This window comes from Scyliorhinus torazame, chromosome 4 (assembly GCF_047496885.1).
Source record: "Scyliorhinus torazame isolate Kashiwa2021f chromosome 4, sScyTor2.1, whole genome shotgun sequence".
NCBI classification, from domain to species: Eukaryota; Metazoa; Chordata; class Chondrichthyes; order Carcharhiniformes; family Scyliorhinidae; genus Scyliorhinus; species Scyliorhinus torazame.
Window position 1 is genome coordinate 270228572 of NC_092710.1, and position 14296 is coordinate 270242867.

At 47.3% G+C, this 14296-nt stretch overlaps 1 protein-coding gene across 2 annotated transcripts in view; it reads right to left on the reverse strand.

Moving 5' to 3' along the window:
- Window positions 1–14296, reverse strand: part of LOC140410941 (uncharacterized) — a 165748-nt gene that overhangs the window by 41509 nt on the left and 109943 nt on the right. For both annotated transcript variants that reach the window (XM_072499796.1, XM_072499795.1), the window contains 3 exons: window positions 11969–12091; window positions 6385–6513; window positions 2508–2703 (listed from right to left, as the gene is read on the reverse strand). In XM_072499796.1, coding sequence (XP_072355897.1) covers window positions 2508–2703; window positions 6385–6513; window positions 11969–12091 — 448 coding nt within the window. The remainder of the gene's footprint in view (window positions 1–2507; window positions 2704–6384; window positions 6514–11968; window positions 12092–14296) is intronic.

Here is a 14296-nt window from a genome sequence, read left to right on the forward strand (position 1 = left end):
TAAAAGGGCAACACAAAGTCCACAATGTAAATACATAGACACCGGATGAAGCATACAGGGTGAAGAATACAGGAATGTAGTATTAATCAGGTCAGCCCAGAAGAGGGTCGTTTAGGAGTCTGGTAACCGTGGGGAAGAAGCTGTTTTTGAATCTGTCTGTGCGTGTTCTCAGACTTTTGTATTTCCTGCCCGATGGGAGAAGTTGGAAGTATAGGTGTTGTTGTGCTTTCTTGGTGGTAGCGTCCACGTGGGTGGATTAGGACTGATTTTTGGTGATGTGCACATTTAGGTATTTGAAGCTGTTAACTATCCCCACCTCAGCTCCGTTGATGCAGATAGGGGTGTGTGCAGTACTTTGCTTCCTGAAGTCAATGACCAGCTCTTTAGTTTTGCTGGCATTGAGGGAGAGATTGTTGTTGATGCACCACTCCACTAGGTTCTCTATCTCCCTCTTGTGAATAACTTGTCGTTATTCGAGATCCGGCCCACTATAGTAGTGTCGTCAGCAAACTTGTAGATGGAATTGGAACCAAATTTTGCCATGCAGTCGTGTATGTACAGGGAGTATAGGAGGGGGTTAAGCACGCAGCCTTGTGGGGCCCCGGTATTGAGGACTATTGTGGAGATGTTGTTGTTTATTCTTACTGATTGTGGTCTGTGGGTCAGAAAGTCAAGGATCCAGTTGCAGAGTGAGGAGCCAAGTCCGATGTTTTGGAGCTTTGATATGACCTTGGCTGGGATTATTGTGTTGAAGGCGGAGCTGTAGTCAATGAATAGAAGTATGACGTAGGAGTCTTTGTTGTCGAGATGCTCCAGGGATGAGTGTAGGGCCAGGGAGATGGTGTCTGGTGTGGACAAGTTGTGATATGCGAATTGCAGTGGATCAAGGCATTCTGGGAGTATGGAGGACGGTGTCTCATGACCAACCTCTCAAAGCACTTCATAATGATAGATGTCAAGGCCACCGGTCGATAGTTGAGGCACATTGCCTGGTTCCTCTTTGGCATTGGTATGACGGCGGTCTTCATGAAGCATGTGGGAACCTCGGAATGGAGTAGGGAGATGTTAAAGATGTCTGCAAACACACCCGCCAGTTGGTCCATGAAGGACCTGAGTGCACAGCCAGGGACTCCGTCAGGACCCAATGCTTTCTGAGCATTCACTTTCAAGAAGGCCGATCTGACTTTGGAAACTGTGGCAGTAGGTATGGTGTGTCCAAGGCTTTTGGGGCAGTTAACAACGGTTTGTTGGTTTCCTGCTCGAAACGAGCATTGAATGCATTGTTCATCGGGAGGGATGCATTGCTGCCGGAGATTCCACACGGCTTTGCTTTGAAGCCCGTTATGTTGTTTAAGCCTTTTGTTTAATTTGGGGCCTAGAGAATGTTGGAATTAGCATCAATTCTAGAAATAGAACATCAGTTACTTAAGATCTTTGGTGCATTTTTGTACATGATAGTCAATCTACAAATGCAAGTAGTTGAGCCCTTTAATAATAAACATAACCATAAATCACAGAGAACCAGATACTTTAAAAAACATTCATTCATGGGATGTGGGCTTCACTAGTTGGGCCAGCATTTATTGTCCATCCCTAATTGCCCTTGAACTGAGCGGCTTGCTCAACCATTTCAGAGGGCAATTAAGAGTAAACCAGAATTTTGCTTATTTATCTTTTAAAAACTGGTGCAATTTATTACTAATGAATACGGTTTTATTAGGGGTAAGGATTTTGTAACAGTAATCAAAGTTTATTGGGAATAGTAGGATTTATTAATTAATTGAAAATGTAATTCACACAATCGTGTAGATTGCTGGATTATAGAAATACCCTTATATAACCCTCCAGTAACCAACGTATTGGCACAGGAGGAGCTGACTGGTGAGTAAGTCTATTTTCTCGTCTCCAGTTTATAGTAAATAATCGACAGGTAAGCTTAAGGTGCGGAAGGGCTCCATGGAATGCTCATCCTGTGGCATGTGGGGAGTCATGCTACTTACAGCCCCCCGGCTATTCACACTCCTGGCTGCTCACTGTGTCCCGTAAATATTCAGAGAGCCCCATGTCGTGTGGGAACCCACCCAGCCTGCCCAGCTGGAAAACCACAGACCCCAGCAGTATTTCAGGCCTCTGGCTCATTCCAGGGCTTAAGCGGGTACCAGTGTGGGATATCGCAAACATTTGCACACAGGTGCATCCACACTGTTACGGATGCCCTATGCACCTGGGCATCAGACTACATCACCTTCAACCTGGATGCCTGGTCTAAGGAGGTCATTTTTCTTCTTCCGGCATTGCGTGCCGGTCTTCCTGGTGATGTTGAGAGCACTGACAGCCTCTGCCACCTCCTCCCAGGCACCGCTCAGGAGGGCTGACCGGAGTCTCTGCCTTATGAGGACATCAATGCTTGCGGTGTACAGCAGAGCACTAGAGTTAGCTGAGGTAGACATTGGGTGTTCCAGCACTAACATCCTTCCTCTTGAATGTGCCTATTAACAAAGACATACCTGTTGTTCTCCCCGAAGAATAAAGTGCTAGGACAGCTTGCATTGCCACATAAGAAAAAGGCACATTAAAGACTTCAAACATGATCTCAACCATTCGCTCTCGGTTCTGGTGTGGGTTCATGGCTGCCTCAGTCAGGAGGATTGGGTGTTCTTGTGGGTCAACGCGGAGTTGACGATAAAATGTATGATGCCAGATCTGAAATAAATATGCTCATCATTAATCCTTTATTGTTTTCAATCAAACAATATTTAGTCGAATACACTTTAGCTGTCAAAAGGGCTCCAAGTCAATACTCTCACCTCTGATTCAGAATGTTCTGAAATCATAGAAACATAGAAAATAGGAGCTGGAGGAGGCCATTCAGCCCTTCAAGCCCGCTCCGCCATTCATTATGATGATGGCTGATCATCCAACTCACTAGCCTGACCCCGCCTTCCCCCCCATATCCTTTGATCCCCTTCGCCCCAAGTTCCTATATCTAACTGATTCCTGAAAACAGTGTTTTGGTTTCAACTGCTTTCTGTGGTACCAAATTCCTCCACAGGCTCACCGCTCTCTGGGTGAAGTGAATTCTCCATCTCTGTCCGAAACATTCTATTCCTTATCCTCAGACTGTAACCCCTGATTCTGGACACCTCCACCATCGGGAACATCCTCCTTTCATCTACCCTGTCTAGCCCTGTTAGAATTTTATAGGTTTCAACGAGATCTCTCATGTCGTGTGGACACACCAACAGTGCTGATGGGGACGGAGTTCTGGAATTTTGACACAGCGACAGTGAAGGAACGGCGATAAAGTTCCAAGTCAGGATGGTGAATGACTTTGGAGGGAAACTTGCAGGTGGTGCTTTTCCAATACATCTGCTAAATTGTAGAGTAACAGTAATTGTTTAAAAGCAAATTATTGCAGATGCTGGAATCTGAAACCAAAGAGAAAATGCTGGAAAATCTCAGCAGGTCTGGCAGCATCTGTAGGGAGAGAAAAGAGCTCATGTTTCGAGTCCTAATGACCCTTTGTCAAAGCAATTGTTTGAGCCTCTTTTTTTCTTTGTTCTTTTATGGGATGTGGGCATCACTAGCGGCCAGCGGCTGTGGTCCAACTCTAATACTCATGGACCGAGTGTCTTGCCACACCATTTCAGAAGGCAATTAAGAGTGAAGCTGTGGGTCTGGAGTCACATGTAGGCCAGACCAGGAAGGGGCCTGGTGAACCAGATGGGTTTTTATGGCAATCTGGAATGTTTCATGGGACCATTACGGAGAATAACTTTTCAATTTCAGGTTTATTAATTGAATTTAAATTCCACAAGCTGGAAGGATTTGTGGGATTTGAATCCTTGATCCCAGATCATTAGTCTGGGCCTCTGGATTAAGAGTACAGTGCCATTACCACTGTTATAGATGATTCATTAAAATTGTACTCAGAGGACTTCCGGTGGCAGCCATGGATTGAGCGGTCACACGTTTGATAGCTCCTGCGCAGGGTGGACATTTTCGGTCCTTTCCCTGTCTGAGGTAGAATTTTGAATGGAAAGAGATGTAGGAGTGCCAGGATAAGATGTGTGTCCTCTGGTGTGGCTGATGGATGGATCCACAAACTAGGAGATGGTCGAGAAGATGGGAGCTGGTGGAGCAGGAGAGTCTTTGTACTCCACAGATTAAGATGGTGGAGGGCAAAGGGCCTGTCCTGCCCGCCCAGTAGTCAACGGAGCAGCTAGTGGGCTTTTTCAATCAGAAGTTCAGCCAGCAGAGCAGGGAAGCCAATGAGGACCTAGCCAAAGTGGTGATCCCTACTCAAAGCAGGGATTGACCGAGTGGAGCAAAGGCTGGAACCCAGGGCCAGGCGATCCAGAAAGTGGAGGCGGTGGTGGGGGATCATGAGGAGCAGTTGGCCTCATTGGTGGCCAAGGTCGGGGTGATGCGGGAGACCCAAAAGAGGCTGAAGGAGAAGGTGGAGGATCTGGAGAACTGCTCCAGAAGACAAAACCTGCGGATCGTGGGGATGCCTGAAGGCATCGAAGGAGCGGAGGCTGGCATGTATGTGTCCAAAATGCTGGAGAAACTGATGGGGGAGGGGGCCTTTGACCGGTCTCTGGAGGTCAACCGGGCGCGTAGGGCATTGATGAGGAGGCCGCAGGCAGGCGGGCCACGGAGGACGATCGTGGTGCGGTTATACACCTTCTTGGACAAAGAGAAGATTCTTTGATGGGCAAGGCAGGCGAGGAAGTGCACCAGGGATGGGAACGAGCCGCGGGTGTACCAGGACCTGGGCGCAGAACTGGTGAAGAGGAGGGCCGGGTTTAATCAGTTTAAGGCTGCCCTCTTTATAAAGGGGATGAAGTTCGGGGTGTTGTACCCGGACCGCCTCGGAGTGACTTTCCAGAATTGAGAATACTATTTTGGTACGTCAGAGGAGGCGATGGAATTTTTCAGGGACAATTGATTGGCAGGAGAAGGAGGATATTGAATTTTGAGGAGGTGTTTTCTTTTGGTTGTTTTTGGAGAGCTTCTTCTCCTTTGAAATGCTTTGTTGGGTTTGCTGGTATGATACTTGGGGAGCATCAAGGGTGAGTGCACCTTTTTTCTGTTTCTTTGTTTCTTGAGGCAGTATGGATGGGGGGAGGGAAATCAGGAGGGGTAGGAGGTTTGAGGGCCTTGGGCGGGGGGGGCTGCCATGGTAGCTGGGCTGGCTAGTCAATAATAATAATCGCTTATTGTCACAAGTAGGCTTCAATGAAGTTACTGTGAAAAGTACCTAGTCGCCACATTCCGGCGCCTGTTCGGGGAGGCTGGTGCGGGAATTGAACCCGCGCTGCTGCCTTGTTCTGCATTACAAGCCAGTTGTTTAGCCCACTGTGCTAAGCCAGCCTACGGGAGCACAGTGGGGGATAGTCAGTTGGTCGGTACTGGAGAGGAGGATGGCGTTTTTTTGTTTGGAGGTGATGGGGGGGGTGCTCCCAAGGGTGTGGTTGAAGTGCCGCAGTTGGAAAGGGAGTGATGGCGGTGGACATCTGAGGGTGGGCCTGGAAGGTCGCGTGGCACGGGCTGGGGATGGGCCCAAAAAGGGATATGGTTGTTCGGCAGGGGAGGGGGGGCAGGGACCCCCGACACCCCCCCAAACCAGGCTGGTCACGTGGAACATGAGGGGGCTGAATGGGCTGGTCAAACCGACACTTGTGTTCTCATACCTGAGGTGGCTGAAGGCGGACGCGGCTTTTCTACAAGAGACACATTTAAAGATTCGGGACCAGACGAGGTTGAGGAAAGGATGGGTGGGGCAGGTATTCCATTCAGGATTGGATATGAAGATGAAGAGGGTGGTGGTGCTGGTGAATAAGCGGGTGGCGTTCGAGGTAGGGAGCATTGAGGCAGATTCGGGGGGGGGGGGGGGAGGTTTGTGATGGTGAGTGGGAAGCTGGAGGGGATGCCGGTGGTCCTCGTAAACATTTATGCCCCAAATTGGGATGATGTGGAGTTTATGAGGCGGGTGCTGGGGAAGATTCCGGACCTGGCCTCGCACCGGTTGATCATGGGGGTGGATTTTAACACGGTCATTGAGCCAAGTTGGGAGGGGGGGGGGCTACACCAACTGGAATTTGAACACTGAAATGCCCAGTTCCACGCACTTTCCATTGGGTTGTGTGGGTCGCAATCAACGGGCCTGAGGTAGAGATGGCTAACCCTAATTAGTCTTACCCAGCTAGTATCTCGGCCACTTATAATACCCAACCGCTGCTCTGGCCAGGATCAGCTCACCAAATGATGGAGAACCTGGAGCCTAATGGTCCAGAGGACAAAGGGTCGTAACCCATTACAATTTGGAGAAATATCTAGTAAACAGCTTTCAAATTGGAGTCCATTTCAATCAAGCATTACCTTTTCTATTTCTTCCCAGTCGGTCACAATTCCATGTTCCAATGGATAGTGCAATGAAAGAACTCCTCGCATGTGCTGAGCATCATGGCCAATGTAAAAATCTTGCTGATGCCTCCCTCTGCAAACACTCTTAAGGACAAAATTAACAGGATTATAAAACAGAGTTTGTTGGGCTTTAGAGCCAGGCTGTTCTACTCAGGGGTCATTTCCCAAGTTTGCACTGCTAGGATTACCCTTCCATTTGTAAAACTCCGCGCAGCATGGATTCAAAAAAATTCATCGACACAATGTTAGTATGTCCCTTCCAAAAGTGTTTCTCAGTGAATGGGTACAGAATGGATAAAGAAAATAAGAGATCAAAAGGTACACAACACAAAATGTGGGTGACTCTAAATGCTCTACTAAATGGCCTAGCAAGACACTCAGTTGTATCTAACCGACTGAAATCAGACGGACCATATGGCATTGACCTAGGCATCGGAAACAACAATAGCAAACCCAGTCCTGTTGACCCTGTAAAGTCCCCCTTACTTAAATTTGCGTCAAAATAGGGAGAGCTGTCTCACAGACCAGTCAAGCAACAGTCTGACATAGTCATACTCACAGAACTATACCTTACAGCCAATATCCCAGACATCACCATCACCATTCCTGCATATGTCCTGTCCCACCAACAAGACAGACCCTGTGGCAGCACAGTGATGTACAGTGGGCAGGGAATTTCCCTGGGAATCCTCAACATTGACTCTGGACCCCATGAAGTCTCATGGCTTCAGGTCAAACATGGGAAAGGAAACCTCTTGTTGTTGATCACCACAGGCCTTCCCCTCTCAGCTGATGAATCAGTACTCCTCCATGTTGAACACCACTTGGAGGAAGCACTGAGGATGACAAGGGTGCAGAATATACTCTGTGTGGGGGACTTCAATGTCCATCATCAAGAGTGGCTTGATCGTACCATCACAGACTAAGCTGAACATCCTAAAGGACATACTGCTAGGCTTCATTTGCTGCAGGTGGTGAGGGAACCAACAAGAGGGAAAAACATACTTGACCTCATCCTCACCAACCTGCAGATACATCTATCCATGACAGTATTGGTAGAAGTGACTACTGCACAGTCCTTGTGGAGATGAAGACCCGACTTCACACCCGACCTGGGCGATTACCGCCCCATCAATAAATTCTTAATCATCAGTGGTGGAAGGGATCATCAACAGTGCTATCAAACAGCAATAACCTGCTTAGTGACACTCAGTTTGGGTTCTGCCAGGGTCAGTCAGATCCTGACATCATTGCAGCCTTGATTCAAACATGGACAAGAGAGCTGAATGCCAGGGGTGAGGTGAGAGTGACTGCCCTTGACATCAAGGCAGCATTTGACCGAGTATTGCATCAAGGAGCCCTAGGTAAACTGGAGACAATGGGAATCAGGGGAAAACTCTCCGCTGGTTGGAATCATACCTGGCAGTTCAAGAAGGCAGCTCACCACCACCTTCTGAAGGGCAACTAGAGATGGGGCAATAAATGTTGGCCTAGACAGCCATGTCCACATCCCATAAATGAATTTTAAAAAGCCTATCAGGAAGCTTTTAAGGAGAGGGGGTGAAATTCCTCTTGGCAAAGCTGTTCGTTTTACACTCCACCCAATTTTCCTTTTCAAATGGCAGGACAATCCTCCAACATATCACCCATCATGAATTTCACCCCCAAAATTGATTGAAACAGGGAATTTCAGAGGACAGAGGTGGAAATCTATAGTTGGTATAGAGGGGCCAGGGGAAGCATATAAAGAAAAGAGAACCATAATTTAGAAATAGGTAGAATCAGGAGAATGAAACTGGACCGGAGAGAATGGTCGCCACCACCCATACTCCTGCTTGGTGGCATGCAGGCGGGCAGAGCGAACGGATGGGGCTGGGCGAGGGGTGTGGGCACCCATTGGGCCCGTAGCTGCAGTGTGCTGTGGGCCCTCTTTACAATGCATGGGTTGTGTCTACCTGTCTGGGGGCAGGATGGATGGGAGCAGGGGTGCAATGGGCAGGCTTCACTGGGCTCGAGATTGTGAACTGCAGCCGAACGTCCATTTGGGATATGCACCTCAGAGAATTGCCTAATGGGCAGGAAACAGCGAGTAGGATAAGGGGTTCTTTTTCAGGTTGGTGACCTGTAACCAGTGGCGTTCCACAGGGATCAGTACTGGGACCGTAACTGTTTACAATATTAAAGACTTGGAGCAAGGAAGCAAATGCGCTGTAGCCAAATTTGCAGATGTCACAAACATAGGTGGAAAGGCAAGTTGTGAGCGGGACACAGAAATTTTGCAAAGAAATATTGATAGATTAGGTAAGTGGGCAAAAAGTTGGCACATGGAGTATCTTGTGGGAAAATGTGAAGTTGTTCATTTTGGAAGGAAGAACAAAAGAACGGAGTATTATTTAAATGGCGAAAACTGCAGAAACTGCAACTGCAGAGGGCTGGTTTAGCTTAGTAGGCTAGACAGCTGGTTTGTGATGCAGAACAAGGCCAGCAGCCCGTACCAGCTGAGAATTCTGAATTCTCCCTCCGTGTGCCTGACCAGGCGCTGGAATGTGGCGACTAGGGGCTTTTCACAGTAACTTCATTGCAGTGTTAATGTAAATCTACTTGTGACATTATAGATTATTTATTTATTTATATACAAAGGGACTTGAAGGGGCACTTGCACATGAAACACAGAAAGCTAGCACACAGGCGCAGGAAGTAATCAGGACGGCTAATGAAATGTCGTCTCTTATTTCAGGGCGTTGGAGTACAAGAGTCGGGGAGTCTTGCTGCAACTGATGTGAGACCATATCTGGAGTACAGCGAGTAGTTTTGGTCCCCTTATTTAAGGAAATATATTATTTCATCAGAGGCTGTACAGAGAAGGTTCACTAGGATGATCCCAGGTATGGAGGGATTGTCTTTTGAATAAAGGTTAAACAGGTTGGGACTCTGCTCATTGGAATTTAGAAGAATGAGAGGGGATCTCATTGAAACATGTAGGATTCTTCAGGGACCAACAGGGTAAATGCGGAGAGGATGTTTCCCCTCATGGGAGAGTCTAGAACCAGCGTGCATAGTCTCAGAATAAAGGGGTGCCAATTTGAGACTGAGATGAGAAGAACATTTTTTCTCACGGAGGGTTGTGAGTCTTTGGAACTCCTTGTCACAGAGAGCTGTGAGGGCAGAGTCCTTGTGTATATTTAAAGCTGAAATAGATAGATTTTTGATCAGGAAGTGAATCAAGGGTTATGGGGAAAGGGCAGGAAAGTGGACTTGAGGAATGTCAGATCAGCCATGATCTTATTGAATGGTGGAGCAGGCTCGAGGGGTGAACAGCACATTCCTGTTCCTAATTCTTATGGTCATCAGTGCCCTTGAAATGGATGGGGCCTCTTGCTGGCAAGGATGGGTGGCATGGTAGCACAGTGGTTGGCACTGTTGCTTCACAGGGCCAGGGTCGCAGGTTCGATTCCCAGCTTGCGTCACTGTCTGTGCGGAGTCTGCACGTTCTCCCTGTGTCTGCGTGGGTTTCCTCTGGGTGCTCCGGTTTCCTCCCGCAAGTCGCAAAAGACGTGCTGTTAGGTGAATTGGACATTCTGAATTCTCCCTCCGTGTACCTGAACAGGCGCCGGAATTTGACGACTAAGGGCTTTTCACAGTAACAGTGTTAATGTAAGCCTACTTGTGACAATAATAAAGATTATTATTATTAGATGTTTTGCTCACTGTTCCATTCCGGACTTAACATGTGGACAGAATCTGAAAAGTACAAGAAGAATCCAAATTTTGAAATAGGAGATGGTGGAGAATGTTTAATTGGTGACTTTGGCTGGTCACATCTTGAATCAGAGTCCAGGTTGCAGGGAAGGTGGGGTGGTAGATGGAAGTTTTTCTGTTTGTGGTGGTAGGATTAGGGGTGCCTTTTGCCCTCCAGAGTAATGTCGAAGCAATAGGAACTTTTGGCCATGGAAAAAACAAAAGAGCCTTAAGGTGGGCTGGAAAGATCTGAAAGTATGCAGCAAGAAGGGACTCATGTATTCCAGCTTTCTTCCCACACACTGGAGAGCACAGAGCTAACCACCATATCAAGAATTGGTGGAGCTCGGAGACCGTCAGCTGGTGAGAATTTTAAAAAACGGAGGCAAAGCAGTTTTAGAATTATTGAGCAGCACAGCGCCGAGGACCCGGGTTCGATCCTGGCCCCGGGTCACTATCCATGTGGAGTTTGCACATTCTCCCCGTGTCTGCGTGGGTCTCACCCCTACAACCCAAAAATGTGCAGGGTAGGTAGATTGGCCATGCTAAATTGCCCCTTAGTTGGAAAAAAGTAATTAGGTACTCTAAATTTATTTTAAAAAGAATTATTGAGCAGATTTTCTTATATCAGTAGCAATTTAAGTGGAAACCAGAAAGATGGGCACATATAGAAGTTGATAGCTTCCATACCGACCCCTGGGATAGATAGTGAGGGTGAGGAGGTTAGAGGCAGGCTCGAGGATGAATATGGTAAAGATTTAATGATGAGACTTTTTAAAAAATATAAATTTAGAGTACCCAATTCACTTTTTCCAATTAAGGGGCAATTTAGCGTGGCCAATCCACCTACCCTGCACATCTTTGAGTTGTGGGGATGAAACCCACGCAGACACGGGGAGAATGTGCAAACCCCACACGGACAGTGACCCAGGGCCGGGATTCGCACCTGGGACCTCAGCACCGCAGTCCCAGTGCTAGCCACTGTGTCACCCTTTAATGATGAGACTTGAGAGACCCTTTGATCATTGTGAAGCTGGGGCTGATCGGTCCCAAGTGATAGTCAAAGAAATGGCTGTGAACTTAAACAGGACACCTTCAAAATGGCACGAAGAGAGAAGGATAAAAGGAACAGGAACATTGGAGAGGATGGGATTTGATGAAATAGATATAGGTTGGAATTACTGAAGATGTGGAGTCACTCAGCCTATTCCTGTTTATTCAAAGTCATTTTCATTCAAAAACAAATCAAATTATCCACTTGCTCAAGGTAAGGAATTTTAATGAAATGTCAGTTCAAATTAACCATTTGAATTAATGGCATTTGTAAAAACAATGGCTAGCGAAAACAAACTTCCCAGAGAAGCAATCAGTAGATCCAATGTGGAAGATACCATGACATCATATAAACAAACTAAGGCCGTTAATTGGTAACCCTCGTTATCTTTTATGACTAATTGCCACTTAAAAACAAGCAAATTGGAGCAGATAGTCAGTACAGGAGCTTTCTTCACCATAAGAAATAGTTTCCCTCAAGGTTAACATTAATGCAAAACCTGTCACTATGGGCATGATCGACCGGCTGTTCACGCCGGTGGGATATTCCGTCCCAAGTAGGCGCATGGGTTTCCCGGCGAAGAGGGTGCAGTCACCGGGAAATGCAGTTGACAGCGGCGGGGTCGATAAACCCCGCTGAAAAACACGCGGTGCGGGTTGAATCCCACCCTGTGTAAAAACTTTATTTCAATAAAATAAGCAGAAAATTCTGATTAGCCCGGATGCTTCCTAGTAAGCTGATATGTACCTCATATTTGGGTCGTCCAAATACTGTTGGAAATATTGCAGTTGGAAGGTCCTGATTTGCAAAGCCAGCTTTCATCAGTCCAGAGCCCGTGTCTAATACAATTGGTATGTTATAATCACAAACCTGCCAATGACAGAAAATACATGTGTTAACGGCCTGTACTCATTCCCCACTCTTACGGATGACATTCTGAGCTTTGAATTGCCTGCATACCGTGGTGGACCTTTAAAAATGCGTTCATTTTGTGAATCCTTTTCAAAACACTGGAGTAACGTATATCAGGAATATGCATATTGTCTGGGACACGGTAACCAATATTAATACAAGACAAAAAAAGAACAAAATAAAGAGGTCCTGAAATGCCAAGTCCCATAAGTGGATAGATATCAGGAGGATGAGGCAGGTCACAGCCTAGGAATTCAGGTGGCTGCTGCTGGAAGGGATGAGTAGACCTGCACCCACAGATGGTTTACCCTGATCAACTGCTAATGGTCAAAGATCGGAAATATTTGCCATTTTCCTACTCTGGAATCACTTACATGAGCTTAAAAGGGATAAAATATGTGGGCAAGAGCGGGCATGTTTAATTTCTTGGGCTGCAGTTTTCCAGCCCTCCCTCTCCCGTGGCGGGTTTTCCTGTGGCAGAGGCGGCTCGCCATTTGCCGCCGGCGGAATCTTCCGGTCCCACCAAAGACTACGGCATTTTCATGGCTCACCCATCCTGCCACCGGTGAATCCATGGCTGAGGTGGACTTTGCCGGGACCGGAAGATCCGCCAGTGGGAAGAACTGAATAATCCTGCCATCCGGTCTCTTTCTCAACATGGATGCAGGAGAAAGAAAAATCGAAAGAAAGACAAGTTAACTCAGGGTGAATCAGATAATCAAGGTGGAGAATTGACACAGGGGGATCCAGGGCTCTCAAGTGAGTGGTAATGGAGGTGGGGCACAATGGGCAGGATTCTCTGTAGCCCGAAGCCGAAATCGGAATCGGTGATCGGGTGGAGAAGGCTTCTGACGCTGATCCGGGGCAGGCGCCCTCTCCAAATCAGCGTCATCAGGACGCGCTCCGCGCGCAGTCGCTGGGTCTTCAGCTGGACCACTCACAATGCTCCACCCCCGATGGGCCGCGTTCCCGGCGGCACGTGTGGTCCCAGTGGTCAGGGGCTCGGCGTGCCGGCTGCAGACAAGACAATGTCCAGTGCTGCCATACCCGTCCGGGATCCACAGTGGCCGGAGTCCACTGCCATCACTTCGTTTAAAAAAAAAAAATTTAGAGTACCCAATTCATTTTTTCTAATTAAGGAGAAATCTAGCCTGGCCAATCCATCTACCCTGCACACCTTTGGGTTGTGCGGGCGAAACCCATGCAAACACATCGATTTTGTACTTGTAATGATGGTAAAAGCATTCGCCACCATTACAACTACAAAACTGACACCAATCTCTGGCCTCTGCACATGGAAAATTAAATATGGAAATCGACAGGTTGCTCTGTGATTCTCAGCTCCTCCCAGGGCTGCATCATAGAATTCCGACCGTGCAGAAGGAGGCCATTCAGCCCATCAAATCTGCACCGACCCTCCGAAAGGGCATCCCACCTAGGCCCAATCTCCCGTCCCATAGTCCCTGGAGCTGTGATGCAGCAGTCCTCACCACTGTGCCACCGGGCCGCCCCAAAGTTGGGAAACTTTAACAGATAAACTATCTTTAACCCTTCTATCACCACCGTAATTTCAGCAAACAGTGTATTATCTGCCACTCTGCCAATCAGAATTCTTTACCAACCAGAGTTTCTGTTAGCTTAATTTGTTTTTTAAAAAGCTGGTCGATTTTAGTGTTCAGATAATGCATTGTTTTATTAAAAAAAACTTGTCGCCTGTCAGACTCACTCACGTAACCGCTAGAAATTGTCAAATTGTGGGGAGTTCTTATCTGCGGCCTGCCCTTGCTCCAGCTTGTTCTCCAGCACCATTTTCCCTCGGCACTGCCCACGAGATTAGAGTGCGCCTCCGCCTCTCAAGAACTCGAACATTTATATCAAAAATGCAAATTAGTGCTGCCTCATTATGGCTAATCCTCTCAATCTATGTTGCGACATCACTTTTTTTGGCTGCACACAGAAATATCAGTTAAGAAGATATTTTGAGAAAAAAAAGGATGCCCTTTCACAACTCCCAGCAGTTTAGTTAGTTCATTCACTGTGGAGATCCTGACATTTGGTGGAGGGTTTGGCAGAAAGGGGGGAAAGATTTCCTCGCACGCTATTTGAAATTAGATCAGTTCATTCTTCGTAAATCTTCCCCTGTTGCCCTTAAAAATTCTCATT